General features: G+C 38.7%; 2 protein-coding genes across 5 annotated transcripts; one reads left to right on the forward strand and one right to left on the reverse strand.

Annotated features, from left to right (window-relative positions):
- Positions 1–18: 18 nt before the first annotated feature.
- Positions 19–25,238, reverse strand: LOC6579354. 3 transcript variants are annotated; one of them, XM_015163628.3, is made up of 8 exons: positions 25,077–25,238; positions 13,266–13,318; positions 12,124–12,172; positions 7,180–7,420; positions 7,009–7,075; positions 1,777–2,246; positions 1,385–1,703; positions 19–1,237 (listed from the first exon to the last, which is right to left on the reverse strand). In XM_015163628.3, the coding sequence occupies exons 1-8, from the start codon at positions 25,090–25,092 to the stop codon at positions 1,040–1,042; spliced, it is 1,413 nt and encodes a 470-aa protein (XP_015019114.1). In that variant the 5' UTR covers positions 25,093–25,238; the 3' UTR covers positions 19–1,039. The 3 variants fall into 3 exon arrangements, with proteins under 3 accessions (XP_015019114.1, XP_015019115.1, XP_002005250.2); XM_015163629.3 differs by lacking the exon at positions 25,077–25,238 and adding an exon at positions 24,189–24,421; XM_002005214.4 differs by lacking the exon at positions 25,077–25,238 and adding an exon at positions 14,124–14,370.
- On the forward strand, positions 8,896–11,353 carry LOC6579355. Of its 2 annotated transcripts, none has more exons than XM_044010745.1 (5): positions 8,896–9,405; positions 9,474–9,616; positions 9,749–10,517; positions 10,658–10,857; positions 10,917–11,353. In XM_044010745.1, exons 1-5 carry the CDS (start codon positions 9,019–9,021, stop codon positions 11,185–11,187), a joined length of 1,770 nt encoding a protein of 589 aa, XP_043866680.1. In that variant the 5' UTR covers positions 8,896–9,018; the 3' UTR covers positions 11,188–11,353. The 2 variants fall into 2 exon arrangements, with proteins under 2 accessions (XP_043866680.1, XP_002005251.2); XM_002005215.4 differs by having other exon boundaries at positions 8,904–9,405; positions 9,863–10,517.
- Positions 25,239–26,749: the final 1,511 nt, after the last annotated feature.

Below are 26,749 nucleotides of genomic sequence, written 5' to 3' on the forward strand. Positions count from 1 at the left end.
AAATATGAATATTCAATCTTTAAGTTAGTTGTCCGTTTAGCAGAGTTTTCACTGTATCTGTGTGTTTTGTATATTTTATGGAAAATGTTAGCATTGCACAGCTCCAGACGAGCGTTCTAAAAATTATAAAATTCAATGCTCAAATGAAGCTGTGCAAGGACTTGGCTTAAATACTTTGACAATTATTACAATTTATAATTAATATATATATATATATATTATTTTCTTTTTGTGAAGAGGCTGCACGCTTATAGTACGTAGTAGTATTTATTAAATATTGTAGTGCAAAATAGTTTAAACAATGACAAGAAAAAATTGTATAGAACATTAAACTAAGTACAAAGGCAGATTTATTGGAACTTAGTTTCCTCTTTTGTTTGTTTTTGCTTTTTGTGTTTTTTAAATAAATTTAAAGTACAAATACAAATATCACCTGAGCGTCGGCTGCTGCATTCGTTGTTAGTTCGAGTTTTTTTAAATTAAGCGAGTTAAATAGTAAGATAAATACAATATTCATATAATTATAAAGTTTAATGACTGCACTACAAGAGAGAACGAGGAGTGTGCGTTTGACTCTGATAAGAATCTAAGTGGAATCCAACCGACACCAACACGTGAGTTCGTGCTTTAACAGAGCTACCGAAATGCAGTGCTGCCCATGTTATATACTTAAACAGTGGCAGCACTGTACAACTCACTCTGTGACATTAGCGGGCAATTAGCAAATAACGGGGAAATTGCCCGGTAATCTCTGCACAGGGAAATTTCATTTTGTTTTGTTTTCCTTTCATGCAAAACCTAATTATTTGTTTGTATATTATTATTAAATTAAAAACTTGTGACCTTACAGACTAAAACTGCATTTGACTACCGCAGGCGGCTCTTGCTCTTCTTCAATGCTGGCATTTAGCTTGATTTTCAATATTTTAAAGTTTTCTTTTTAAACACTTTGAGTGTTCCATTATTGAGTTTTGGAAATATTTGCGAAAGTTTTTGATTTTCTTTTCTTTTTTTTCTTTCAATTTTTGTTTTTCACATTTTAGCTGCTGTGCGAGAAGGCGGTGTTTGTGTAGGGTCCACTGTAAATGGAGCTGCCCGAGTTGGAAACCGTCTTCGTGCTGCGGCGTGCCATAATGCACAGCACGGCGGCCACCACGGCCAGCATCAAAATGAGTCCAGCAATGGCGATGGCTATGGCAAAGGTGCGCTGCGACACGCACAGAGCATCCTCCAGGGTCTGTGATGGAGGAGAACAGAAAAAAGAAGCATTTAAATAAAAGAAATGCGTAAAAGCAAATAAATTTATCCAGCTATATTTACATATATCCAACTCATACATTTATCGAACTACCCTCGCTTTGGTGCAAGTATAAATTCTACTCACCTTCTCCTTGTACACAGCATCCTCGTCGCTATCGTTGGCATTCTCGTTCTCATTGACATAGAGGCCAGAGAAGACCTCGATGGTAGCGGGCAGCGCTTCGTCGTCTTTGCCGTCGGCCGTTGTCTGTCGCTTGGGTCGTTTGCCCGTGCAGACAGGCGCCTCCTGGCAGCTGGGATCTTGCAGAGCGCACAGACGTACATTGCACTGATAGTACACGGAGGTGGTGTAGGGGAATTTGTGGGCCGGGAAGGTAACGTTGGCAGCCAGACGATCTGCCGTATAGTTGAATTGACCCATGATCTCGTTGTCCATGGGACAGCTGAAGCAAAAGAGAGAGAGAGAATACTTGAGCAATGCGCTACCATTTCCATACCATATACCGTTTGACTTACCCATCTTCGCCCACCAGTCGCTGCTCGCCCCAGCCCAAGCCATCACGAACAATGCAATCCGTTACGTGCAGGCCGTAGAGCTCCTGCTTGTCGATGCTGATGACAATGGTCAGCGGATCGCCGATTTTCACATCGTCGGCGATTTTGTGCTGGTCGTTGTAGATCTTCATGTGGCAGCCGGGCATGGGCAGCTCGTTGTTATCAGTCGCATCCACATCGTAAACATCATCATCATCATCCTCCAGCTCGTCAAGCTGCTGTTTGTCCAACGAGCGGCCATAGTCGCGTCTGTCGTGCTCATCGCTGCGATAGGCCTGTGGCTTATGGACGACCTTATGCTTCTTGGGCTTGACGGCAGCGTCGCGGCTCATGTAGGCACAGCGCACATGGTAGCCGCGTCCCAGATCCGTTATCAGCTTCAAGTGCGGCTGCAGCACAATTGTGTTGAAGAACTCGATGCCGCCATCGTCCTGAAACGAGCAAAAGCAAAGCGGAAAAATACGTGAATGAAATGACTTGGGCAACAAACTTGCAAAAGACTTTGGCAACAAACTTGGCCCAGCATGCAAGTCGAATCTTTGACGGCTCGTTAGCGCTCAAGCATTTCCTCAAGCTACTCCTCTTTTATGCGCTTCTCCTATAGAATGGTGCTAGCAAAACAAAAGACTTGGGCAACAAACTTGCCACAGCATGCAATGTAAGCTGAAATTAAATGCTGTCTTTGAAGCCATATGAGCGCAGCTTCGATTTGCCCCACTGTACACACAATGGGCCTGCTGCAGTGTCTCATTATGCATATGGTTTGTAGCTGGAGAGATTCACGCCTCGCTGCCTCTGAAAATTGCCAGCACGAAATTTGATGTGCGACGAGGTCGTCGTCGTTAGATCACGAGCACTTCCTCAAGTCTACCTATCTATATAGACTTCTGCTGCTTCTTTGTGTTTTGTAGAATTGTGCTAAAGCTCGTGCAGCCAAGTGTGAAGCCCGCCCTTATCTCCATATCCGCACAAATTAGCAATGTTTGCGTAATGAATTTTCATTTCGGTTCAGCTTAGTTTACTTTTTACCCCAAGTTCTGGCTGAAGCAATCAATCTGCTGTGAGCGTCTGCTGATGTCTGTTGCTTGTTGTACATCCGCTGCATTGCATCATTGCTCATCTTCAGACCGACATTCTACTGCCCACTTGCCCCTATATCATTTAATATCATCCACGGGCCGAGGCACATTTACTTAGCTTTTCGTTTTTTTTTTTTTCTCTTTCTTTCACATTCTATTTTCTACACGCATAACGGTAATTGCGCTTGTGCTAATTTTGCTGGCAGGCAGCAATAATAACAACAACAAAAGATACAATAACACATACTCCACACTATCGCACGTCTATTAGAGATGATCGCGTGTCAAAGTCTGAGTTGCATCAACTGCATAATACTCAAAATACGATATAGTTTATATAAATTAAGAAATGTCTATGGAGTCGCCGATGTTTGAGGTTAGCTACATAGCTTTGAGAACCGAGATCTTTTTAAAAGATTATTTATAAGTATTTGAAGTCCCGTCTCTCTAGTTGGTTTATGTTACTGTATATATCGGATATAATATATATATTTCCCCTTCATATATTTTTCCATATATCAAATTGTGCTTTAGTACCCACTCGTCCGCCCATCTCTAAGATATATATTTTCGTTAGACTCTTCAGCCATCAATTGCTCGCGTGGTTGCTGGCAATTGTATTTGGGTCTCGCTGTACGTGCCGCATTCGGAAGTCTTTGATAATTGGGTCTGTCTACAGATTTGGGCACGGAAATGCTTTTTGAGTGGCTGCGACGTCACCCAAAAGGGCCAAACGCATAAATATCAAAGTGGGAAGCTATTTCCCTGACGTGCGAGCCCCAGGGCTAACAAGCAACGACAGAACGTCATAAATGTTTGACAGTTATGTGAGCGAACTGAGTTCCCAGCAGCCCAGAAAGAATGAGCGAGCAGAGACAATGGAGGCCAATAAGATGGGCTGTAATAAAATGACATTTAAGATTTGAAGAGCACATAACGGTAGATGGAAGCAGGCAGCTATTATGTCATTATGACACTTCTGAGCGACAGTTCTCAAACTGGTTTAGAATATCGGAGAAGAGACAGCAGCGACGACTGCTGCTCAGATATGTTAATGGGCGATTTAAAGAAATGCACAACTTAGTCGCAACGCAATGCGTTAAGCGTATGTTACGTGACTGCGGGCTGCGTGGGCAGCGACCTTCGCTCCAGTCGAACAGCAGCTAAAAGTCAATTTCATAAATAAAATATCAATAACAATAAGAGAAGCATGTTTACATGGCTTACACACGCACACACACACATATATATACACGGTTTTTGGCATTTTTCATGGTCGGCCGTTGAACGTTGACCAAATGGCCGCCAACGTCGCCTCGAGACTATAAAAGATGCGCTGCGCACTGCACAGAACAAATCGATTTTGTTTAGCCTGAAGAGCATAAGCCGATTCACACGAAAGACTTAGGCAACAAACTTGATGCTACTGCTGCTGCTGCTGTTCACACTATTCGCGGTCTGATTCGAATTTAATTTGGAAAATGTTGCTTATCAATGCCTCGCATGGTTTACAAGTTCTGAATATTGTTTTTTTTTTACTCGCTGTTCACAGTAATTATAATTTAATTAAAGCGCCCTTCACATTTGTTTCTCTGTCTCTTTCTCTCTTGCTCGCCTATAGCTGACCCGGCATGCCACAGTTAAGGCAGCAATAAAACAATTAATAAAGAATTGACTTGACAGACAGAGGGCTACTCGGTAGGCAGGTTAATGAGTCTAGCTTATATTGAACTGAACGACAGGCAGTAGAGTGTATATATTGAATATAATTGAACCTCAGCTCATACCCTATACTATAAATAATATGCGGTATAACTGATGTGAGCTATTCGAAATGACGATTATTCAAAAAGGGATATTATCGAATATTAAAAATTTGATTTTTCTCAATTCAATGAAAATGGCAAAAGTTTTTAATGACCTAAAGAAATTACTTGCAATTATAAGCCTAGCTAAAAATGGATATTAAATCGATACATTACAAAGCTGTCGCTCCTAAGAAGGATATACATATATTCCAATTTATCTAAGGCCATACAAAACAGCTAATTGAAAACTTTTATGAATATATTTTAAAAGTAAAAAATCAAAACAAACAAAAAACAGCGTTTATAACTAAAATATTCATAGCTTATTTAATTGTGCTTGGCATGCACAACAACAAGTCTAATAAAAACAGCAACAACAACAACAACAGCATCTACAACATCTACTACCTTAGTCACAGCAATAACAACAGGGTCGTTGTGAAGCCTCGCTTGGAAGTCAATGGCGTGGCAACGTTTGTTATTTTTTTATTTGTTATTTTTCGCGGCAGTTGACACGCGACTTTTTACATAAATAAAAAGTTGATGCCATAAATGTGCAGGCAGTTATGCTAGTCTATGTGTGTGTGTATAGGTCTTTTCATTTGAATTGTATGCAAATGTGCATTGTGCTGAGTTCATCTGCCGCGCTGACGTAAGCCCAGCATCCTGCCTCAGTCAGCAGTCGACTGGCCACAGAGATGACATCAACAAAGAGAGAAAACTGCAGGTAACTTCACCTGGCCTTTATTGATTTTGCACTTAGCTTATGTTTTTTCATTTAATTGCTATTTAAATTACATAGTTATTTATTTAGCGCTTCAACGGCGACAGAGACTGTCCAAAACAAATGACTGAGACAACAAACTTGGCTGCGAAATTCTGGTACAGAGTGCGTGCAAAAAGTCTACAAACACGCCCGATTGCCACACTGATCGGCAATTATTTCAACGATTTGTGTCAGGCCAATCGAGCGAAAGGCAAAAGCAACAAATTACAAAACTCTTTAGCTTTGGGAAATTACATTAAAAACAAGAAATGTAACACAGTAACAGCCGCGTGCGTGTGTGTTGGCCATAAATACATATATATGTGTGCCCAGGTGCTAATTGAGATTTCAAAATATATACACAAACATATGTATATCCAGCCATCTATATGAGCTTCATGCGTCTGTAAACGCTCGTAAATCGATGCTATGAGCCAATAAATAAGCCACGCCATAAAAGCATCATTCAACATCTAGCCAGCATCAACAACAATATAATATCAACAATATATATCTATGAGCCGTAATACCCAAGCTAACTTAAAAATTTATATCACAATTTATTGACCATTTCGGGTCATTTGATATTTGGCCATGCATATGGGATTGGGTTAACTGGACTCATCGACTTATCTCACAAGTTTTTATCCAAGTCAATTTGTTTAGTTATAATAAAAAATTAAATTGTGCTAAATCTCGTTTAAGATAAGACTAAAGGTTTTTGTTTTTTTCAAAGTAAGTTGTTTTTGCTTTTCTGTTTAGCGAGCTATTCGAATTTTGTATATCTGGTCTTAAGAGGATATATAAGAGAGAGGGGAGATAAAAGAATCAGATAGAAATGCAAAGAGAGAGATAGAGAGAGTGAGTCTGTGAGAGAAATAGAGATATGGATCGAAATATAGAAGAGATATTGAGAGAGACACAGGCATATGTATATATAACGAGACAGATAAATATTTATAAGCATGAGAGTCAGATAAAAGGGGAACAATAGAGTTCAAGAGAGTTCAAAATAGATTGAGAGAGAAAGATATAATGAATAAAGCGCTTTGGAGGGGAAAAGCGGAGAGAGTCTCATCATTTGCCGTCTTCATTGCATTCTAATTGACCTCTACATACTACATGGTTAACTCTCCAATTGAGCTGCAGTTGTGGCAACGCTTCGCCATCCGTATAGCAATTACGGTGCGCCGGCTGCCACCTCCCATTCAATTGTCAACGAGTTGATGATGCACCTTAATAAGCGTGTCATTAGCTGAATGCCAAAGAGCCACAAGCACTCAGTCAGCTTGATTCAATCAGCGCCAAGTTCGTCGGCTAATCAAGTTGGCATATGGATGGGTCACCTTGTAACCAATCTCTGTCAGCTAATGTGCCTTATAAGCACTTAATGGCGTTTCGCACAGTTCAAAAACTCAATTAGCATGTCGCAAAAGGCAAGACAACCACATGCTAGCATCTCATAAAATGTTGACATAAATCGCGCAACTTATGTGGGTGCCTAGATTTTATGAGCTGGACTGGACTGGACAAGACTTACCCGCTCCTTGGGCATCGTGTTGCAGCTGCGCAGCGGCAATCTGTAGCGCAGCGCACCAATGTGATCTCTGCAAAGAAAATGAAGAAGATGAGATATTGATGATGATGTCTATCTAAGCTGTATGGCACACACACACATGCACACGCACACGCACACGCATAGTCCACTCACCTGTATTCGCTGAGGCATGAGGAGTTCTTGGAGAGGCCTTTCGGGTAGATCATGCCGCTGAACAGGCCCGTCTCATGATTGGGTGGCGCATCTTTGATCGTGATCAGCATGGAGCCCGACTGGCACTGCACACGTACATTGGGCGCAACGCTGCCTGGCTTCGCCGTGGGCGTGGCATCCTGAGCAGCGGCTTCCGCCTCGGCAGCGGCAATGGCAGCGTTTAGCGTGCCAGGCGCATCCTCTGCAAAGTAAAAGAGGGGGGATTCGATTATGAAATATTTGCGAATTTACAGTTAGAAAAGACAAACTACAGTTAGACAATAACAATATCGAAAAGACAAAGCGAAAGCCAAAGGCAGAGCCAGAGTCAAAGTCAGAGCCAGAGCCAAAGGCGAAGGCAAAGCTCAAACGCAAGCTGAGGATGCGGCTGAACTCGGGCCATTCGCATAAATCATCAGCGATACACGAGACAGTAAAAGAAAATAGTGGAAGATGTTGAGTGACCAGGAGATACCCTGTAAGCCATATGGGATATATACATATTGATTTTGTGGAATAAATATTCTATTTGTAACATATTTTAGTTCATAAAAATCTAAACATTAAGAAATACCCTGTAAGCTTATATAAATCTAGGGCATATATCACTATATATTATCATATTATATTACTATATTATAGTTCATATAAATCTAGATATCTTGTAGCATTTATATCTCTTGTATGTATAAATTATAGCGTTGGTCACATTTGCAATCCGTACAGGGTATTTGCGAAAAACAATGGCATTTATAAGACGCCCCTGGGAGCAGCAACAGCCATTGAAGCCGAAGCTGAGCTGAGCTACAGCTGGCAACTGCGGAAGCAAAAATGCTGCGACAAACATGAAAAACTCTGGCCAAGTTAATGACATTGAAAAGCCATTCAAAGAGCAGCAGCAGCAGTAACAACAACAACAACAGCAGCAGCAGCAGCAGCAGCTGGCATTAGAGAGCTGCCAGTTCCTTGAACTTGTGTATTGCAGTCAGAACCTTTCCTGATGCTTGGTAATTGCTGAGCCCAGAAACCAAGTAAACTGACTAGCTACAGAGCTATATAAGCTAATATGTATAGTATATATAAATAGTATATAGAAATAGGTGTGTATTTGTGTGTGTGTGCACAACACCTCGCGTGCGATGCGCCTGCAGCTAGATTCACATTCTTTTCTTTTTTTTTTTTTTTTGCACTGCTTTTTTGCTATGATTCTGACTCTGGCTTGCTCTTGACTGGAAAACTTGGCCCAAGTGGAGTGGATTGGTGAATGCGAGTGGAGGGGGCTCCTAGGCGGTTCTCCTAAGATGGCGTTGCTTTGGTTTAGTTCAACGAACCCTCCAGCAATTCGCATCAGTTAGCTGGCTTCTATGCCTATTCTACAGCACATGCTGCTGGGCCAAGTAATTGCATGCAGCTCGAAAGCCGGTTTTCTGCTCTTGCTCTCTGCTGCCCCAAAGTCAGCTTAGTTGTTCGCTTTGTTGCTGTTGTAAGTGCTTAATGTTGATTCATATTATGTAGAGTTTAGTCAAATGCAGCCACGAAATGGAGCACAGTTAAGCCCTTTCTTTACGGCTTGGCTCAACAGAAATTTCTTTTATATAACATTTTGTATTCCATTATATAGCAAGCTTTTCGTCTTGACAAATTTCCTAAAGTCTCTTGACAATAGTCGAAATACAAATTTTTCTTACATTTATATCTGAGAAATCTTAAGTTTGCTTTTATTTGTTTTTCCTGAACATTTATTACAATAATTTTTTATATTTATCAAATTTTAAGTTATTTTATGTACTTTTTGTTTAAATGGAAGATTCTGTTATTATCGAAGATGTCATTGAACAGCCAAGCACAGCGGACTGCTCGGTTGACCCTCCTGCACCGCCTGCGCAACCTGCACCACCTGCATCAGCTCCACCACCTGCATCATCTTCGCTCCCGGACTTGCAGATGTCGTCGGCTCACATTCAACTGAGCGCCGAATCGTCTGACGAGCCCACTCTGGAGGTGCTTTGGAATCCGTCAACGCTGATCGACCTGGAGTCCGAAGAGTACGAATTGATTAGACTGCAGTCGAGCACCGAACTAAAGCCGAACGGATGCAATAGCTCGAAAAGCTTTACTGCAGAGATGTTGGAGCTGCATGAACTCATCAACGAGCAATTTCCATTATCAGAGACGTCGGAGGATAAGGTAAATGCCTATTATATAATTGGCATAGCTGGGTTTAATAATTCCCATAAATCCTCGCACTCTTTCAGGTAGTAAGCCTTGAAAGTAGTTCGGATAGTAGGATGACAAAGACTTTCATCAACCAAATGGACATCAAGTCAACCTTCCAGCCGTGCTCTAGCGAGGATTCGGGCCCAGACTCGGGAATAACATATAATTCGCAAGCGAATAGGTATGATTCATCTCTCCTTTCTCTTCTCTTTCGATTTGTTCTTATCTTATTTAAATTTCTTCTTTTTTCTCCTCTCTTTCACCTCTTTCGTCTCTGTCAACTGCTCTATTCACCACTTTGAAAAGAGAACAGTTACATCTTTTTCATCTGCTTTCTATTCTGTTCACTATTCTTCTCATCTCATACAAATCCTATTCTTCTCTGTCTACTGTTCTCATCTCTCGTATCCTTCCTGATCCCACTTAGTCGCGTTAACTCCGAAGAGAGGCTGCCCCTAAGGGCATCTCATCTAAATGAGAATTTCAGACTAATTCCTTTGATTGATATGAGCGATGACATACATTATGACAGGAAGGAGCCCGAGCGGCCTTGTTATAAAGATCAGTTGGAGCCAATACTGAAGGCTGGCCTTAAATGGGATGTTAAGGTGTTTGTGGGGATATATAAGTTCTATTGCTTTCAGTGCGTGCTGGAAGTCTATTCCCCCTACTTTCGACGCCCAAAATTGGAAGATGTGGTGCAATTGCCATCACATAAGGTCACGCCGCGGGCCTTTCACACCATCTACTATTGGATGCTGCACGAAAAGTTGCAGCCTCATAAACGCTACAGCAATCGCTACTTGCTGGAAATCTATAGTTCGGCCAAATATTTAGGCATCCCGGAGATAATCGAAGCCGTCTGGAATAACCTGGACATTATTAAGAATGAGAACGAGGCCTTCACCCTGATGCCCGACCTGAACTACATGGATTTGACGAACTTTGAGTTTCTCTGCTACGCACGCATCAGTCGCTTCTTTCTGACGCTTGTCGCATCGCACGAGTTCATCGAAATGGAACTCTACAATGTCAAGCGACTCCTTTCCAATCACAATGCTGGCGTCAACAGTGAGATTGAGGTGAGCTATTATGATTTTGCTACCTTTATTTCTACTCCTTTTCCCACTCCTATTCCTACTCCCACCCCTTCTATTTCTCCTCCTACTATTCCTACTCCTCTTACTACTTCTTCATTACATTTCGCCTCCTTCTCTCTCAGATCTTCTATTCGGCCGTGCGTTGGGTCAGCTATGATTGGCCCGATCGGGTTGACCATGTGCCTGACCTAATGAAGTGCGTTCGTTTTAATCATCTCTCGCCCATATTCTTACGTTTCCTGCAAAAGCAGCACAACACACGTGTAATGCAGTACATAGCCAATTTACCATATGTGCAGGACCAGATCAACAAAGCCTTTATGTGAGTTCCAAATAACTTTTCAGTCATCAAATTCCATTTATGAGCATGTTCAATTCCAGCTACGCCTCCGCTGAGCTCTTCTGCAAGGATCCCCAGCAGACGTTGCCATTTCCGGTGCCCGAGTACGAAGTGCCGGAGCAGCGCCGTTGGATCTATGACGAAAAGTGCTCCTATCATCATGACCTCAAGTGTAGCCAACGTCAGTTCATTACCTATCAACAGTTCCTCAGCTATCTGGAGAGTCTGCACGAAACAGGACCTGATTACTGGCGCAACCTAGTCTATATAACCGAGCCCATCAAGTGCTGCACACGGCTCATGCCTGAATAGACACACACACACGCACAAGCACTGGTCTTTATAAATATTTATGTATGTATACAGTTACACACCTCCACTGTGTGTGGCTGGCCAGGCGGAAGTATGCCGCAGTATTTGGCCAGCCAAGTCTTTCCAGTTGGATTTCATCGGTTTTTAATAAGACAGCTAAATGCGACATGAATTGACTTTTGCTTTGGCCTCCCTTCCTCAGCTCTTTGTTTGCTTGTCTCTGCTGCTATTGTGGCTGTTGTTGTTGTCATTGTTGGTATTGTTGGCAGCCAGGTAAACGTGAAGCCAACAACACCTTCACTTTTGCAATTTCAGTTGCAGTTGCGAGATTTGTCAGCAGGATAAATAAGCAGCTGCCGATGGCTGAATTCCCTCAACAAATTTGGCAGAGGCTTCAAAAGTGGGCAATGCCTCACATAGAGATTTATATGAAAACCTAACCAGTTTAACCTACGTCAGTTCTGAATTTAAAGCTAGCTAAGATTGCACTAAAATTATTTAACAAGTGCTTATCCTAAATATTTATATTACTTATTTATTATCTTGACTACATATTAAAAAATAAAGTGTTTTTAACATTATTTGTTTTTTAATTTTGTATAATATTTTTTAAATCTATTTTTAAATTATTATTTTATATGCTGTTTTTATTTTTATTTATTAATTTTTTTTTTTTTTTTTTTTTTTTTTAATATTATTTTTTATGCTAATTTTGCCTTTGTTATTATTTTTATTAAGATTATTTTTTAACGTTTAATTCATTTTCATTTATATATATTTAATGTGTATATATTTAAATATAAAAATTAAAAATTAAATATAAATTTTTATAAATATATGCAAAGGTTAGTAACTAGCTTTCATATACACAATTTCAATGTTAATTCTAACTACTTAATACCCAACTAGTTATATAGGGAAGATTAATGCACTTACTCTCTGGTGTTGGAATCTGTGCGCCGTGTGTCGTTAGAGCTGCGATTGTCTGCAATAGAAAGTGGATAGAGATTAGAAGAATGTTCATTAGCTAGACAAACGGGGGGCGAGCATAAAGCTGTTGACATAAATCACGATCGAGCCGACATTAATGCCACACTAATCTATGCAACTCTGCAGGCTGCAGAGCTGAGCTCCTTTAATTAAAATGGAAATGCAGAGAAATGCGCCAAGATATTCGTGCACACAAAGGCAGACAGAGATAGAGAGCGAGAGGGAGAGGGGGCTGGCTCTATGTATATGGGCAACATTATTCTCACGATTCTAAAGGCGCAAATGCAGCCAAAAAAAAAAAAGAAGAAAACTTTCGCCAACAGCAGCTCGCGCCGGGTTAGAGTTGAAATTCAAACTGTGCCTCCCCGAGTGGCGACTCAGACGGAGGCTGAGACTAAGCCAAGCCGGCTTAGAATCGAGGCATGGAAGAGCTTTCAGCCAACTACAAAACTCCAAGCTGCCAGAGTCTGTGCTACTTTTGGCAACTTGGCACGGCATCAATGGACGATGCGGTGCAGCGGAGTGCAGCTTGGCGCTGTTGCCGGGCTCATATTCAGGTTAATCTCACAGAGGCCAGCCAATTGTCATTCACAGCCTCTGGACTCTGATTGATGTGTTTAGCCAATTTTTCTATTTTTTCTCTTTTTTTTTTTAGGGAATGAGGTCAGACAATGAGTGCTCCAAGCTTGTTTGATAAAAGTGAGATATGTATATAGGGTTGTTCTTGAGACTATAACGTGCTGCTGGTATCTGGAATTGGTAGAATTGAATTATGGGGTAGTTCAGAAACCTTTTAGCTAGATAGGGAGACCAAAGGAATTTCTTGGAATTCTTGTATGAGCTGGAAGCTAGCCTAAATATATTTCAGACTATATAGGTACAACAAAAGAGAGAGAGAGGAGGCTAGACTCTAGACTTAAAGGGATTCTGATCATTTACTCTTGTCCAATTTACCCTCAGTAGAAGTTGGCATCAGATATACCGAAGCAAAATATATATCGGATATATTATCCGCATGACTTCTCCATATAAACATCGGGTATCTAATGACTCGATTCTCTATATATTATCATAATCTCTATACTTACAATTAGGTGCAGCGCCGTGCATAAAATTCGAGTGCTTGCCTTCATCGTGGGTGCTGCAAAGAGACAAACAGAGAGAATTAGAGAAATTGTGAGCGAGCTCTGGTGATTAATTAGAGAGAAACAAAACATTCGTAAACCGGTTCACTATCTTTATATACAAATCCGATTACATTATGCAAAAAGAAAAAAAAAAAAAAAAAAAATCATGTTTAATGAATTTTTGATTAGAGGTGTTGGCTGTTATTTTTTTTGTTTCGCTCGAGGCGAAACTTTCAGCTGAGACAGCCCTGACAATTGGGTCAGCCAAGCTTGCTGCCAACAGGCTGCCTGCCACAGGTTGCGTGCCCCGCCAGAAATGAGGTTAAAATCAGCATAGGCAGCAGCAACAGCAGAGGCAACACATATGCACAGGAAGCAACAAGCATCATAACGGTAAAGGCGCATCGAGAGGGCGCATCTGAGGCAAGCAAGGCGAGCAAAACCAAAAACGGGTATTAAACACATATCAATAACCAAATGGGGCACATGATAAGCAGTTTCCATCTGCATGCAGCTTCCTGCATGCATTGAGTGCTGTGAGAAGATATGAAAGTCGAGTCATGGTCAGGAAGAGGCAGCAAGTTTTCTTGTTGTTGATGCTGTTGATTGTTGCTGCTGCTGTTGTTTTTGTTGTTGTTGTGCTGCTGCTGGTGTTGTTGCATGATCGTTATCGAGAGTCACAAGAACATGCAGCTTACATAGGCTGGCCGGGCGCATGTGATAAAAGCCGCTAGAGACTTCTGTTTGCTCGCCGAGATGATGTCACAAGACAAACAGTCAAACAGAGAGACGGAGAGACGCACGGACGTACACACTCACCCATTGATTGCAGCTGTCTATTATTCCCGGTGCTATAATCTTTTTGGGATTATTAATAAATGGAAATTGGGTCAACCGATATCGTCTGCGTGCGTTGATAAATGGTTGGCATTATCCAACCAAATATATATGTATGTATATAGATATTTGTCAATGCCAGGCCCACACAAAAACGAGAGACAATGAGAGCCAGAGAAAGAGCGAGAGGGGCGAAGAAAGAGCGAGAGATCTTCCGATCGCAGCTAACCGCGTGGCTTCACTCACAGCTTTCAACTGACAGCCGTCCAATGCAAAAAGTTAACCAATACTAACAACAACAACAACAACAACAGCAGCAGCAGCGGCAACAACAAATAGACAATACTCGCATTGCAATAAATTAGCTAAAATTAGATGCATGACGTAAACCCATTTAGCAGCAAAGCGCAAAAATGTCACCAATTGAGCTTCACTCGCAAAAAAAAAAATATATATATATACATATAAATAAACAATAAAAAAAAAACAGTCAACAGCTGTTTCAGGCTAAAAGCGCAGCTCATGCATTGGTAATCGCGACAGCCGAGAGAAAAAAATATATATAAATATAGGGCAAATTTTAGATGCTCTAAATGAAGAAGGTTAAGGTGAAATTTAAATAAATGTTTAAATATTAAATTAATTAAGCATTTTTTATTAGAATATATATTAAACTCTACAAAATTAATTCAATAAAAATATAGATATATGTACATATAATTTGATATATTTATGCAGAATGGATTAGAAGTGTTTTCAGTCTTTAAATAATCATTTAATATTTTTATATTTTTCATTTGTTATTATTTTTATTTTTTCATATTTTTATTTGCTATTTCAAATATATATTTTATTATTAATGAATGAATGTAGACTTCAATACACTTTCCAAAATAACCCGATCCCTTTCATTCCTTGCTCCATTACAATATCAACAGACTCATTGCAAGCGAAAATAAGCAAACAAAAACGATAAATAGGAAAAAAAAGGGAGAAAAAATTGTGCGCATTGCGCTCAACGGAAATTATGAATAATGAACTCTGATTGGCATCTGCTCTCGTTACCCAGTTTCGAGAGTTTGAAAAAAAAAAAAAAAAAACGAAATCAAACAGCAACATGAGCGAAAAAAAAACCTTTGCAATAAACCCAATGAATTGGATTCAGAAGTGACCTTCGAGTGGGGTACGTCAGTTCAGTAAGCAGGAAATTGCACAGAAATCAACTGAAAATTCATTTTAGCTAAGCTAATTCAGTTAATTTGTCGGTTTGATAGCACTGGTATAATATTGATAAGATTAGCGGTTTAATATATAATAAAACTCGTTTTATAAATGTGTGTATGTATGTGTTCATGTATATAAATAAGTTTGTATTTATCAGTATTAAATTTCTAAAATGTTTTTTTTTTATGGATTCTTTTTATTAGAAAAAAAGAGATAAATAATATAAAGCTGAAAAAACCAATTAAAAAAAAAACATTTAAAAAAATTTAATATTAATTAAAAATTTAAACATATATATATTATTTTTATTTCTATATTATATTACATATCTATGCTTTATTTCATTAAAAAAGATTTTTAACCAACATATATTGTATACAACTTATATTGTATATGTATGATAAGTTCTAGATAATACACCTAATACATATATACAAATATATGTGCATATATATTATGTACTTTGATTTGAACATCTGAGCATTTTCAATCGATGATCATCAATGCGAATGCGTGCGTGCATTCAGCTGTAACGGATATTTTTATGTGACTCTGTCAAGTGTCGTATTCGTTTGACACACATTCCGTAACAGCAACCGCAAACAACAGCAGCAGCAACAGCAACAACAACAAAAACAACAAACACAAAAACCTTTAAGCCAAAACAAATACGTATAGAAAAAGCCGACAAATGGGCCGTGCAACTGAATAAATTAAGCGAGCTACGAGCAACGCGCAGCGAGCTGTGAGCAGCGCGTGTAAAAAAAAAATTTAAAAAACTTAAATAACAGAGAAGACAAAAAGCGCTAAGCAAACATATTTGTTTAAACAATTGCATTTTCATTTACGAGCGCAACTAGACGTATACGTAATGTGGCGACTAAATGACCTCGCGTGCTGTTGTTTCATTGTGCCAAAGCCGCCAGCCATAAACATATGCAAAAGCCCATTTTTTCATAGTTTTTCAAGTAGATTTTTTACTATTTCGTTTTTTAGTTTTTTTCGGCATGCTTAATTTTTAAAGCTTTCTGCTCGAGCGATATTGAAAGGAACAAACTATAAAATCGTTTTGCCAAAAAGCGCGTAACAATGCGTTAAATTGTGCTAATTGGGAGAGGGACAGAGATAGAGCGAGAGAGAGGCCTAGAGAGATGCTATTAGAGAGAGATAGCTTATTCCATGGCGCCTCTTTGATCGAAGCTTTATCTAGTTGCGGCATCTGCCCCACATTTGATTGAACCAATTATGTTGTTCTTTCACATCAATCAAAAGACTCAAGACACGAACTCGGCGCGACTCAAGTTTGGGCGATTAAATCGACTTCATTAGAACGAGGCGACGCTCACAATTAGAACCAACACAAGAAACACGGCCATGCAAATTGCCTAAGGCAAATACCTAAAAGAAGTGTGTTAAGCACACACACACATACACAGGCGTAATCGCACACATATGAGCAGTGCGCCTAACCACAAATGTTTGACCTATTTGAAATGAGCAACAGACTAAAGAAGAAGCAGAAGCAGACGAAGAAACGAATGAAAATCAAAATCGAAACGGGCAACGACAAAGACCAAGATTCTAACAGCTAACAGCTAACAGCTAACAACTTTCGGTTGTGGTTTGCTCCAAGTGCCATAAAAATGAGAAATCTCCACAGCAAGCAGACTGCCCTCCCTCTTCCCATTTATATGGTAGTATATGATCAATCTAACGCATCGTCTAGCTAATTTCGCTGCAATTCCAATAGAAAGTAAGTTGGCTTTTTTTTATAAGGTTTCCATTTGTTATCTAGCAACAGGCAGCAGCGGCAGCTGCATCTCAGCCCGCATTGTGTTCTTAATTATGGTAATTAACGAGGCCCATCACATGTCTCCACCTCTCGATCTCTCTATCTCTCTCTTACTCGATACACATATATATGTATATGGGTTTTCTTTACAGTTTTTTGTTCGCTTTTGGGGTCAGGCATGGCTTTGTCTTAGCTTTTACTTTTACTTCGCATTGAGAACTCGCATGTGTGCTAATCAAACGGGCTTAAGATCATGATCAAACTCAATTGAAGTGCTGTGTGTCTCTGTCAGTCTTTGTGTCCAACCGAAACTTTCACCTGCTTAGCTATGCAAATAAGTACGCATTGAATATAAAAAAAAAAAAAACAAAATACAAAATTAGAATTTCAAATCTAGCAAGAATATACAAATATCTATCTATAGATATATAAGTATGTGTTTATATATATATTTCGGGTTTGCTGCAGTAGCGGCTATTAAGCGTCATTTGCCAGCTTAAGTTAACAAGTTTTCTATTTAGATAGAGAGCAGAGGCTGGGGGCCAGATCAAAGTAAACGCAACCAACGAAACGGAACGAATGTTTTATTTTTCTTTTTTTTTTTACGGCTTGACGATTGCGTCAAGGTCATTGCAATTGCACAGCCCGAGTGCAAATGCGCTAACGATGCCCAGCAATAGGTCATTAGATGAACAACGGCAACTGCAACAAATGCAACAACAGCAACCGTTGCTCATTTGCAATTCGCAATCAACGCCAACATCAATTTCCATTGTTTTAGTTTTTTTTTGCCCCTTCACGCTTTTATTATTTGCAATTAACAATTAAGACAAAGTGCAGAGACATTAATTTGGTCTCTGCTACTAAAATCAAATGACTTAGGCAACAAACTTTATACTTTTTTTAGTGTGTTGACCAATTGCAACATGGCCAAAACTGTTTTCATGAGCCAGTTTTCAGCTACTTTATTTTTGCAGCGGCATAAATGGAAAGGCGCAGCTCTCCAAACTGTCCTTGTGCAATAGGCAAAAAAGGGTATATCGAGTTGGTTTGGCAAGAGACAAATTAAATGACTGGAAAATCAATATAAATTTGCAGCGGCTTAGCAACGGCTGCTTGACTTTAGTTTAAGCTTGGGCAACTGGTTTTTCTATAAAACATATATGACATTAGTTTTTTTTTTGTACGTTATTTTAGCATCTGCTAGGTGTAGCTATACATAGATATGTCTTCTGTGACAGTTATAAATAAATATTTCTAATAAAGAAATGTTCCAAATTTTAGTTATAACTAGACACAGCTACTCTCTTATCTTATCTCCTCTCCCTCTTCTTCCTGATGCTCAGCTTAGCATCATTTTCAGATTACTGGGCATCTGCTAGTCATCTCTTCTTTATCTATTTACTTCTCGAACTATTATGCAAAACCCTCTCTCCCTCTCCTTTGCACTGCTTTTATTTCTATGTTAAATTTCGTCAGCTTTTTTCCCAAATTCCAGGGTATTCACTCTCTGTCTCCATCCATATATTCTTCTAGCTTGTGCTTAGCTCAGCCACAGCTTGCCTCGCTTACAAAATGTGCGTCAATATTTGGACTTGGCTTGCGTGCTGTTTGCCCGACCGCCTCCCGCCCACTTCTGTTTGTCTTTCCACCTGCCTGTCTGTCAGCCAAGTCCGTCAGCCAAGTTGATTGCAAAAGTGTGGCCCGCATTTGGGCCGAGTGCGTTAAATTGGATCGTTCACGAATTGCCACATCTTTAGTGGGGCTGTGGCCTGTGAGAAGAAACCCCCCACCCACTCTCAATTATTATTTTTTCACATTTTTGTTTTCTTTTGTTTTTTTTCGCCACGCAGTTACGTAAAAATTTACACAAATTGTTTTTTTATTTTAGCTGATGATTTGTCAAAAACAAAACAGAGAAAAAAGAAAAAAGAAAACGTTTGAGCACCCACAAAAAAATGCCCAACGGCTATTTCGTTTGGCTATTTTTTATGTATTGACGCCTAATTTTTATTTTCTTATACCGCAAATTTTATATAAAAGTAAAAGAAATAAAACAACAACAACACGCATTGAATATTCGCAATAAACGTGACTTGAGCTTAGCTTTTTTAACTCTTTTTTAAGCCGTAGGACTTGAATGTGTCTCGATTTTTATCAGTCAACAACACCAACAACAATTCCAGTTACCAGACATTTACTTTGGCTATTTATTGTTGTTGTTGTTGGCATCGGCCTGGCGCCCATTGTCTGCGTGTTGTTGTTGCTTGACTCTTGGCTAGAGCTGAGGCCGGTGCAAAAACAGGTTTGGGCAAAACGCTTAACAGTTCCGTTTACTTTTTCAGTTTTATTGTAGTTTTTTTTTGTTTTTTTACTTTTGTACTAAAACTTTGTTGCGCCTAGAAGTACTTAAAAGCGGAGACCTCCAGCGACATTGGCTACCGCAGCTCTTAATTTTAATGACTAATTGGTAATTCGAGACTCGAAAAGAACCCATTAAACAGACAATTTTGTAACACGCTTGGAGTTGGTGAAAAATTCTTTAAACGTTATTCATTGAATTTGTTATAAACTAAGAGCATTTGTTATAAAAAAAAAAATTATCAAAGAGATAATTTAAATATTTTTACATATTTTATATAGCTCAAAGAAAATGTGTTTAACAATTCTAAATTTGCCAAAATTATAATGAAAATGAAATGGTGGTTAAACAAAAATATGTTCTATGAATATTTGCCAAAAGAAATTGTGTTATGCAAAAAATACAATTTTCCAAAATGTGTTCTAAAGGTTATAGCATCAAGTAACTAGTAATTGATATACTTGGTGTTATTAAATAATTATTATATATATGAGGCTAGATTCTCCAGGGCAGACAGAGACAGACCTGGCAGAGTTTAAACTAGAGGAGAAACGAGGGTACGCTTAACTTATGTATATCATATATTATTATTAATATTAAATACATTTCAAATCAGCAAATTGTGAAAAATCGTTTATTTATTTATATTCTGACCATTCATATTCATATACTCTAGTCTAATCAGAATATACTGAACTCTCGCCAGCTGCTTAGTCACTGTGTTTGTCGTCATGAATTGCCGCACGAAGTAAATCAAATCGGACTGCAAATTTGGGCGACCCGGTTCAAAAGTCATGACTACATGCACTAGTTTTGATTTTGCTTTTCAGCCAAATATACAGCTGGCCACACCCACGCCCCACTTGGCTGGGATTTGAAAGTGTTTTTGTTGCTGAGCGTTGAACGTTGAACGTTTGTACAATTGCAAGGCAGTCGCCTTGTTGGGCCAGACTAACCCACGCAGGCGAATGCTTGTATTATTTCTGTCAGCATTTAAGCTGCTGGCCTATGGGTTTTCGGACACGTTGCAGCCCAGCTAGCCAGACTACTTTTGCAGTTAAAACACACAAACAGCAGCTGATTGAACAAACGGGAACTTAAGCCTGGCCGCAGCCAGAGCCACAGCTGCTGACTCATTTAAAAGCCAATGCAAATTGTTTGGCACGCCTTATAGCCAAATGAAATGAATAATAAACGAAAAAAAAAACCAAGCGAAAAGCTGCAGAAATACGAATTTGCATAATTAGAGAGAAAGAAATAGCAGACACATGAGTAATGCGTGCCAGACAGACTAAGAGAGCAAGAGAGCGAGAGAGCGAGATGGAGAGCGGGCGAGACGTGGAGCTGGAACAATGTTAAGTAGCAAGTTCGTTGCCTAAGTCTTTCATATTGAAAGCCGTTAGCTGCTTGTTAGCTCAACTGTAAAAATCAATATTGTAGCCAAAAATGACAGCAAAAAAAAGTCGAGAGAACTATAGAAAAATCAAACATGGAATCCAACATTGTAGCATCAAGTTCTGGGCGCAGGTTGAATGAACCTCTGAGCTTTCTTTGCGAGGCAGCAAATGGCAAAGCGATTATAAGTCAATTATTAAGTTCATGAACTCGCAGCGTAGCCATATACTTATATCTTCAAAGTCAAATCATAATTATATACCATATAAATAACTCAAAATATATATATATATATATATATGTAAATATTCCGGAGAGTTTTCTCAACTCGTTTCTCAGCTATTGCCACAAAAATGTTGTAATCGTAATTCAATTTTCAAGTGCTTTACAATGAGGCAATATGCCAAACCACTAAAAAAATTTGTAAAAAAAATTAAAAGCAGACAACAAAATATAAAAATATATATAACAAAAAAAATTATTTTCGACGCATTTTGCTGTTGTTGTTGTTGTTGCTGTTGTTGTGCTTCAAGGTCAGTCGAACAGCTTGTTGTGCTTGTTATATAAACAAGTTAAGTTCATTATGGCCAAGAAGTGCCTCGTGTGTGTGTGTGTGTGTGTGTATAATAACTGGTCTCACAGCTTGCTTTGTTGCCTTTTAATTATTGAAATTTTTTTTTTTTTTTTTTTTTGACTGCGTTGGCGTCTGCCGCAACAGCCCACATGCTTAAAGAATCTATAGAATCGGAATCTGTAACTGACTATCAATTAGCTCAACAGACATAGAGAGAGAGAGAGAGAGGGAGAGAGACAGAGAGAGAGTGAGAGAGAGGGGGGTGTGTGGGGGCAAGTGCCCACAATTATTCATATCAAAAGGTGTTGCACTCAACACGCATTATATGAAAATATTTTGATAGTTAACAACCACAAATTAACCAATTAATAGGGCATGCATCAAAGCGAAAGGTTCCGGAAAATCTCTGTGTGCTGGCCCCAAAATGAAAACCCTTCTCATTCATCTCTACATGCTGATGATGCAAGCCGCTCTCTACCTTGCTCAGCTGTCAATCAATCACATTTTCTAATTGCTTCTTTAGACGCCAACACAACAACAGCAACAACAATGAGGCAGAGGAAACGCCGAGTCATAATTATGTCTAAGGCCTTTGCTTAGAAGTGCTAAAAGTTTAGACAAGCTTTTTTTTCTAGCGTCCCTCGACTTTTTTTTTGTACTATGAATTGTAGCCAATATTTAACGAGAGGCGCGTAGCCTTTTATGCGGGCTCCATCTCATTATGATTAATGTGATTCCAAGTGGTCTGTGTACGTAGCCTCTTTCGAAATGTTGTGCCCGCCAATTAGCAATAGATTCTAGTACTCAATTCGTGTGGGCAGTGTAAATGGTTTTTCTCCAACTAAAAATGCTAGCATCAAGCTTTTCATATTACTCAGATTTATGGCTAGAACTAATGTGAAATTGCAGCATTGCAAGATTGCAAATTGCAAAGCATAAAAATGAGGTAATATAATTGTTGAAGGCTACAAGTTTTCAATGTCAATATTCACTATTTTTAGCTGAAGACTAAAGCTGGATTTAAAAATAAAATACAAAATAGTTTAACACAGTTTTTGATGATATAATTTATCGGATTTTAGATATACAACTTTTTGGGCAGAAAACTCGATAAATAATATACATAATAAGTATGTATAAATACGCTCATTACTCTAAATATATGGCTAGCTATAAAATTTAACACAGTTTGTTTCTGAGAATATGTAAGACATACACATAAGTTTATATCAATAAAAAATTTTAATACAAAATATTAATATAAATACATATATATTTATATCTAATGATCTGTGTAGTATTTTATTGTGAATTCCAGTGAGCTGACTAAGATTTTGCCGCAAGTGAGCATTTTTTGTAACTGAGCTCAAAATGTTAAGCAAAATAATAAATATGACGTCATCTACTGAAAAATCTCCATTCAGACTTGAGTCTTGGGCAAACAGTTTCATTTTGTTGAGCGACTCTTAAAGGGTTTTAGGAATGCCTAGCTCTAGGTATGAACACTAAAATCTCTATTTTGATTGGATCAGAATAGAGATTTTAGTGCACATACCTACAGCTAAGCATTATACACATCTACTCTCTTGCACTTAGCGAGCAGAGTATTAATAGACTGCCATAAAAATTGTGCAAGGGATAGTAAAAGGCAGAAGACTATAAAGCCATGTAGCTGAGTCTGAGCTCAATTGCAGAGGCTAGAGAATATCCAGAGAGAAGAGTTCTCAGAGTGTGCTAGAGTCTATGCTGAACAGTTCAGGTCGAGATAAGTTGAGTTAATGCCAGCTCACATATGTTTCCAATGAAAATGTGTCCATGTAGCAGTCCAGCTAAGCGTAGGTATGGAGTCTCAGCTGACAATGATCTAACTGCTCTTCTAATGCTCAAACATGCACATGCACGTAATGCGACTCACTTCCTAGCATTTCTAGAGATTCAGCTTGCTGGTGTGGTTGACACATTAAAATTAAAAATGCCGGACATGCAACATGCCGCAATATCCAATCGAGGCAGTTGCCGCAGTCAAAAGCGGATGTCCGTGACGTGGCAATTGCTGTGCGCGGGCATAATAATGATAATATGTGGATAGTATAACAACGTTCGTGCTACGCGCTGTGGCATGCCGCGTCATGCAAGCTAATAAGCCAAGATTGTCGCATCTCCATGTTTGTGATCGACAGATGGATGATGTAACTGCTGCGGCTGCTGCGAACTTGGCCAGCGCGCTGTGACAACCAATTCGGGAAAGAGCGGCCTAACCTTGAGCTAAACAGGTTCAATGCACAGGAAAAACGCAGCTTGGCTGACCAAAATATAAATGTATAAATGTATATATATAAATATATACACATACATGCGCATACATATAAAATAACAAATAAAAATTACATTTTTTTTGCGCTCTTATAAACGTTTTGGCTTGAACACAACAACAACAAAATGTTTTTCTTGATACAGTATGTGACGCGAATCTTAGCTTAGGCCGCGTCGCGAACCGGTTTTAAAGATGAGGACCGCCTCAGACGGCGATTTATGAAGTCATCTTTTGTAGCTTAGCTTGCAATTTAGCAAAAGCAAAAAAAAAAATGAAACAAGATACATTATATGGCCAGCGCCATATTGAATATGTTGCTGTATCTCTGCATAATTAAGCTCTAACGCTTCATTTGCCAATTCCAAAAGAAATAACTTCCAACTCACCTTTTTAACAATCCTCCCGTTTTATATTTATCTCTATATGTATGTATATGTATATATGCCTTTGCGTAATCCAATTAGTTATGTGCCCCTGGTTAACCAGTGTTATACAGTTGCTTTATATATTTTTTGTTTTGCAAATTCATAAAATTATGTGGCAATATATATACATTTTTTGCATTAATTTATTTTACTAAATTTTTCATGGGATCATCCATTTTTTTTCACAGGCGCATAATTTGTTTTTATTTTTTATATCTATATTTCATTTTATTTTTGCATTAATTTAATTTGTTTAACTTCCTCTTTGTTTGGCGCACATTTGGTTTTTTGTTTATTTGTAATTTTGCTTTGCTGCGGAAGAGAGGGCAAAAGAAACAGGCTATAAAAAACGGCTAAAAAGCAGCTTCAAAATTGCACAGGAAAAATTGCAAGAGCATCTAGCTTTTTAAGAGCTAAAAGAGCAAAAGCGAGCGAGTGCTGAGGCACATCTACACATACATGCATACAGTTTAATTGCTCTAACTGAAACTCTCAAGGAGTCGCAATAACAAAAGACTTAGGCAACAAACTTGCGGTCAGTTAACAACACAAGCACAAGCCTGGCTCGAAACACATTTTTCAAAAATTCGTGATGAAGTCGAAATTAACAGCTAGTTCAACCACCCGTTGTGCATTATAACAACAACAGCAACAGCAATAACAATTTGATAGGCCGCCAAGGGCAACAACAATCAAACGGCAAAAATTTCTTTAATTTTGTCAGCGTCACAAATGCGTTTGCACGTTCCCAAGTAAGACCAAATTAAGAATCATTTCATGGCTTTACAAAAGACAATACACACTCTCTACAACTTCTATATGTATATATTTTGTATATATAACACGTACATGCTCGGTTTTTCATCTGCGATTCGCCGACAGCTTGAAATATTGAACGCGATAAAGCGAACGCGCGACGACGACAACGAAACGCGCTGCCTTTTGGTTCTCTGTTGTTTTTTTCGTTGATGTGTGTCTCGCACACCGACCTGGCCAAGACTGAATTGAACAGACGTTGCGCTCTAAAGCCAAGACGCCAACAGCAGCAACAACACTCCGACAGCAACCGGTCTGGCTAAGTTTTCGGAGTCGTTGTCGGAGTATTTGGCAAGCTGAGCCGCTCTTATTGGCGCCGCGCTCTTCGTATTGTCTATGACGTATGCGTATGTGTGTGTACTCTATGTGTGTGTGTGTGTGTGTGTGTGTGTGAGTATTACCTAGTGTTGGCAGTTTTTCAGCAACAACACCAACTACAACTGAGGCCCACACAACAATCTTGCACTTGGGCCCTGGGCCACGCTCGACTGCTGCTCTCTATATATGCCTCGGAGAAAAGGGTATTAAAAGTACTTGAGACAAGTCTGCTATATAGTCCATTCTCATCGGATAAAAGGTAGGCAGTAGGTAGTGTATTAGTGTGTCATATTGGAGAGCTATTCAGAATCGATTCGAATCAGTTAACATGTAATGAAATTAAATCATTAATATAAACCTCTTTACATTTGTTTTGATATGAAGAATTTTCCTATTCATTTAGTTTTTCAAACCAAACGAGAGCTAACGTCCATGGTAAAAACATATTCGTTTTAAAATTGAGTATTTTTATTCTGATTGGCTTAATAAGAAATAATGATATAATTATTTATTTATTTTTAAGTGTAATTTTAATATATTAATCATTTAAATACAAATTTTTTTGTTGGAAAATTCTTTAAATCATTCACTGAATTTGTATTAAACATAAATCAGGATTTTATTTATTAGCTAAAAATATATATTTATATTTAATTTACAATTTTTTTATTTTTGCTTTTATTTACTTGATTTAAATTCTAGTTTTATTTAAAAGCTGATATAAACATTTTATTAAAATTAATTTATATTTTAAATACAATATTTACACTTTAAATAACAGCAATTTCATTTACTAGTGTATTTCGACTTCGTTTGACTGTTGTTGCTTTGTTAGTTAGGTGTAATTTCTCGTTCTCACCTGAGATGTTGGATTTTTTCTTTCTAATGAGCGAATACCGCATAATTAGAGCCTCCAGCGTGTTGGGTCTTCAAGTATTCCCGAATCACGTCATGCTCGGCCAACGCAACTAACTAAGCCGCACTCGGAGAGTTGCTAAGATCTCGGTTTTTACTTGGCTGGAGAGCTGAGCAAATAGAATGATTGTGTGGGCAGTCAACAGAATGCCTTGATGACGGCATATACGGCAAATACTTATGCGATATATATACGTGTATACAAATATGTATGTATGTGTGCTATGTGGCCTATACATATTTGTATAAGCTAACTACAGACTGTGTTTTGTTTAAGCCACATAAATCTCGAGACTTGCATTTACATTTTTTTTTTCAGGTAGTAAAGAGCAGAACCTTTTTCCTTTACCTTTTCGGCCGCCCGACTCTAGCTCTGACTCTGCTCTGTTGGCCTTGGTCGGGTTCAATTGTTGACGTTTCCCATTAACTTGTACGTTTCTATTTATATTTTTAGTTATACCAATATTTATGAT

Source organism: Drosophila mojavensis, unplaced genomic scaffold (genome assembly GCF_018153725.1).
Source record: "Drosophila mojavensis isolate 15081-1352.22 unplaced genomic scaffold, ASM1815372v1 contig_80, whole genome shotgun sequence".
Classification (NCBI taxonomy): domain Eukaryota; kingdom Metazoa; phylum Arthropoda; class Insecta; order Diptera; family Drosophilidae; genus Drosophila; species Drosophila mojavensis.

Bases quoted from the DNA above. Each gene is read 5' to 3' on its own strand.
- LOC6579354 (XM_015163628.3), bottom strand. The intron at 7,421-12,123 runs GTAAGTGCATTA...TTTACTTTGCAG, and splicing joins ACAGATTCCAACACCAGAGA to AGGATGCGCCTGGCACGCTA. The intron at 1,704-1,776 runs GTAAGTCAAACG...CTTTTGCTTCAG, and splicing joins CGACTGGTGGGCGAAGATGG to CTGTCCCATGGACAACGAGA.
- LOC6579355 (XM_044010745.1), top strand. From the start codon at position 9,019: ATGGAAGATTCTGTTATTATCGAAGATGTCATTGAACAGCCAAGCACA. The intron at 9,406-9,473 runs GTAAATGCCTAT...GCACTCTTTCAG, and splicing joins CAGAGACGTCGGAGGATAAG to GTAGTAAGCCTTGAAAGTAG. The intron at 10,518-10,657 runs GTGAGCTATTAT...CTTCTCTCTCAG, and splicing joins GCGTCAACAGTGAGATTGAG to ATCTTCTATTCGGCCGTGCG.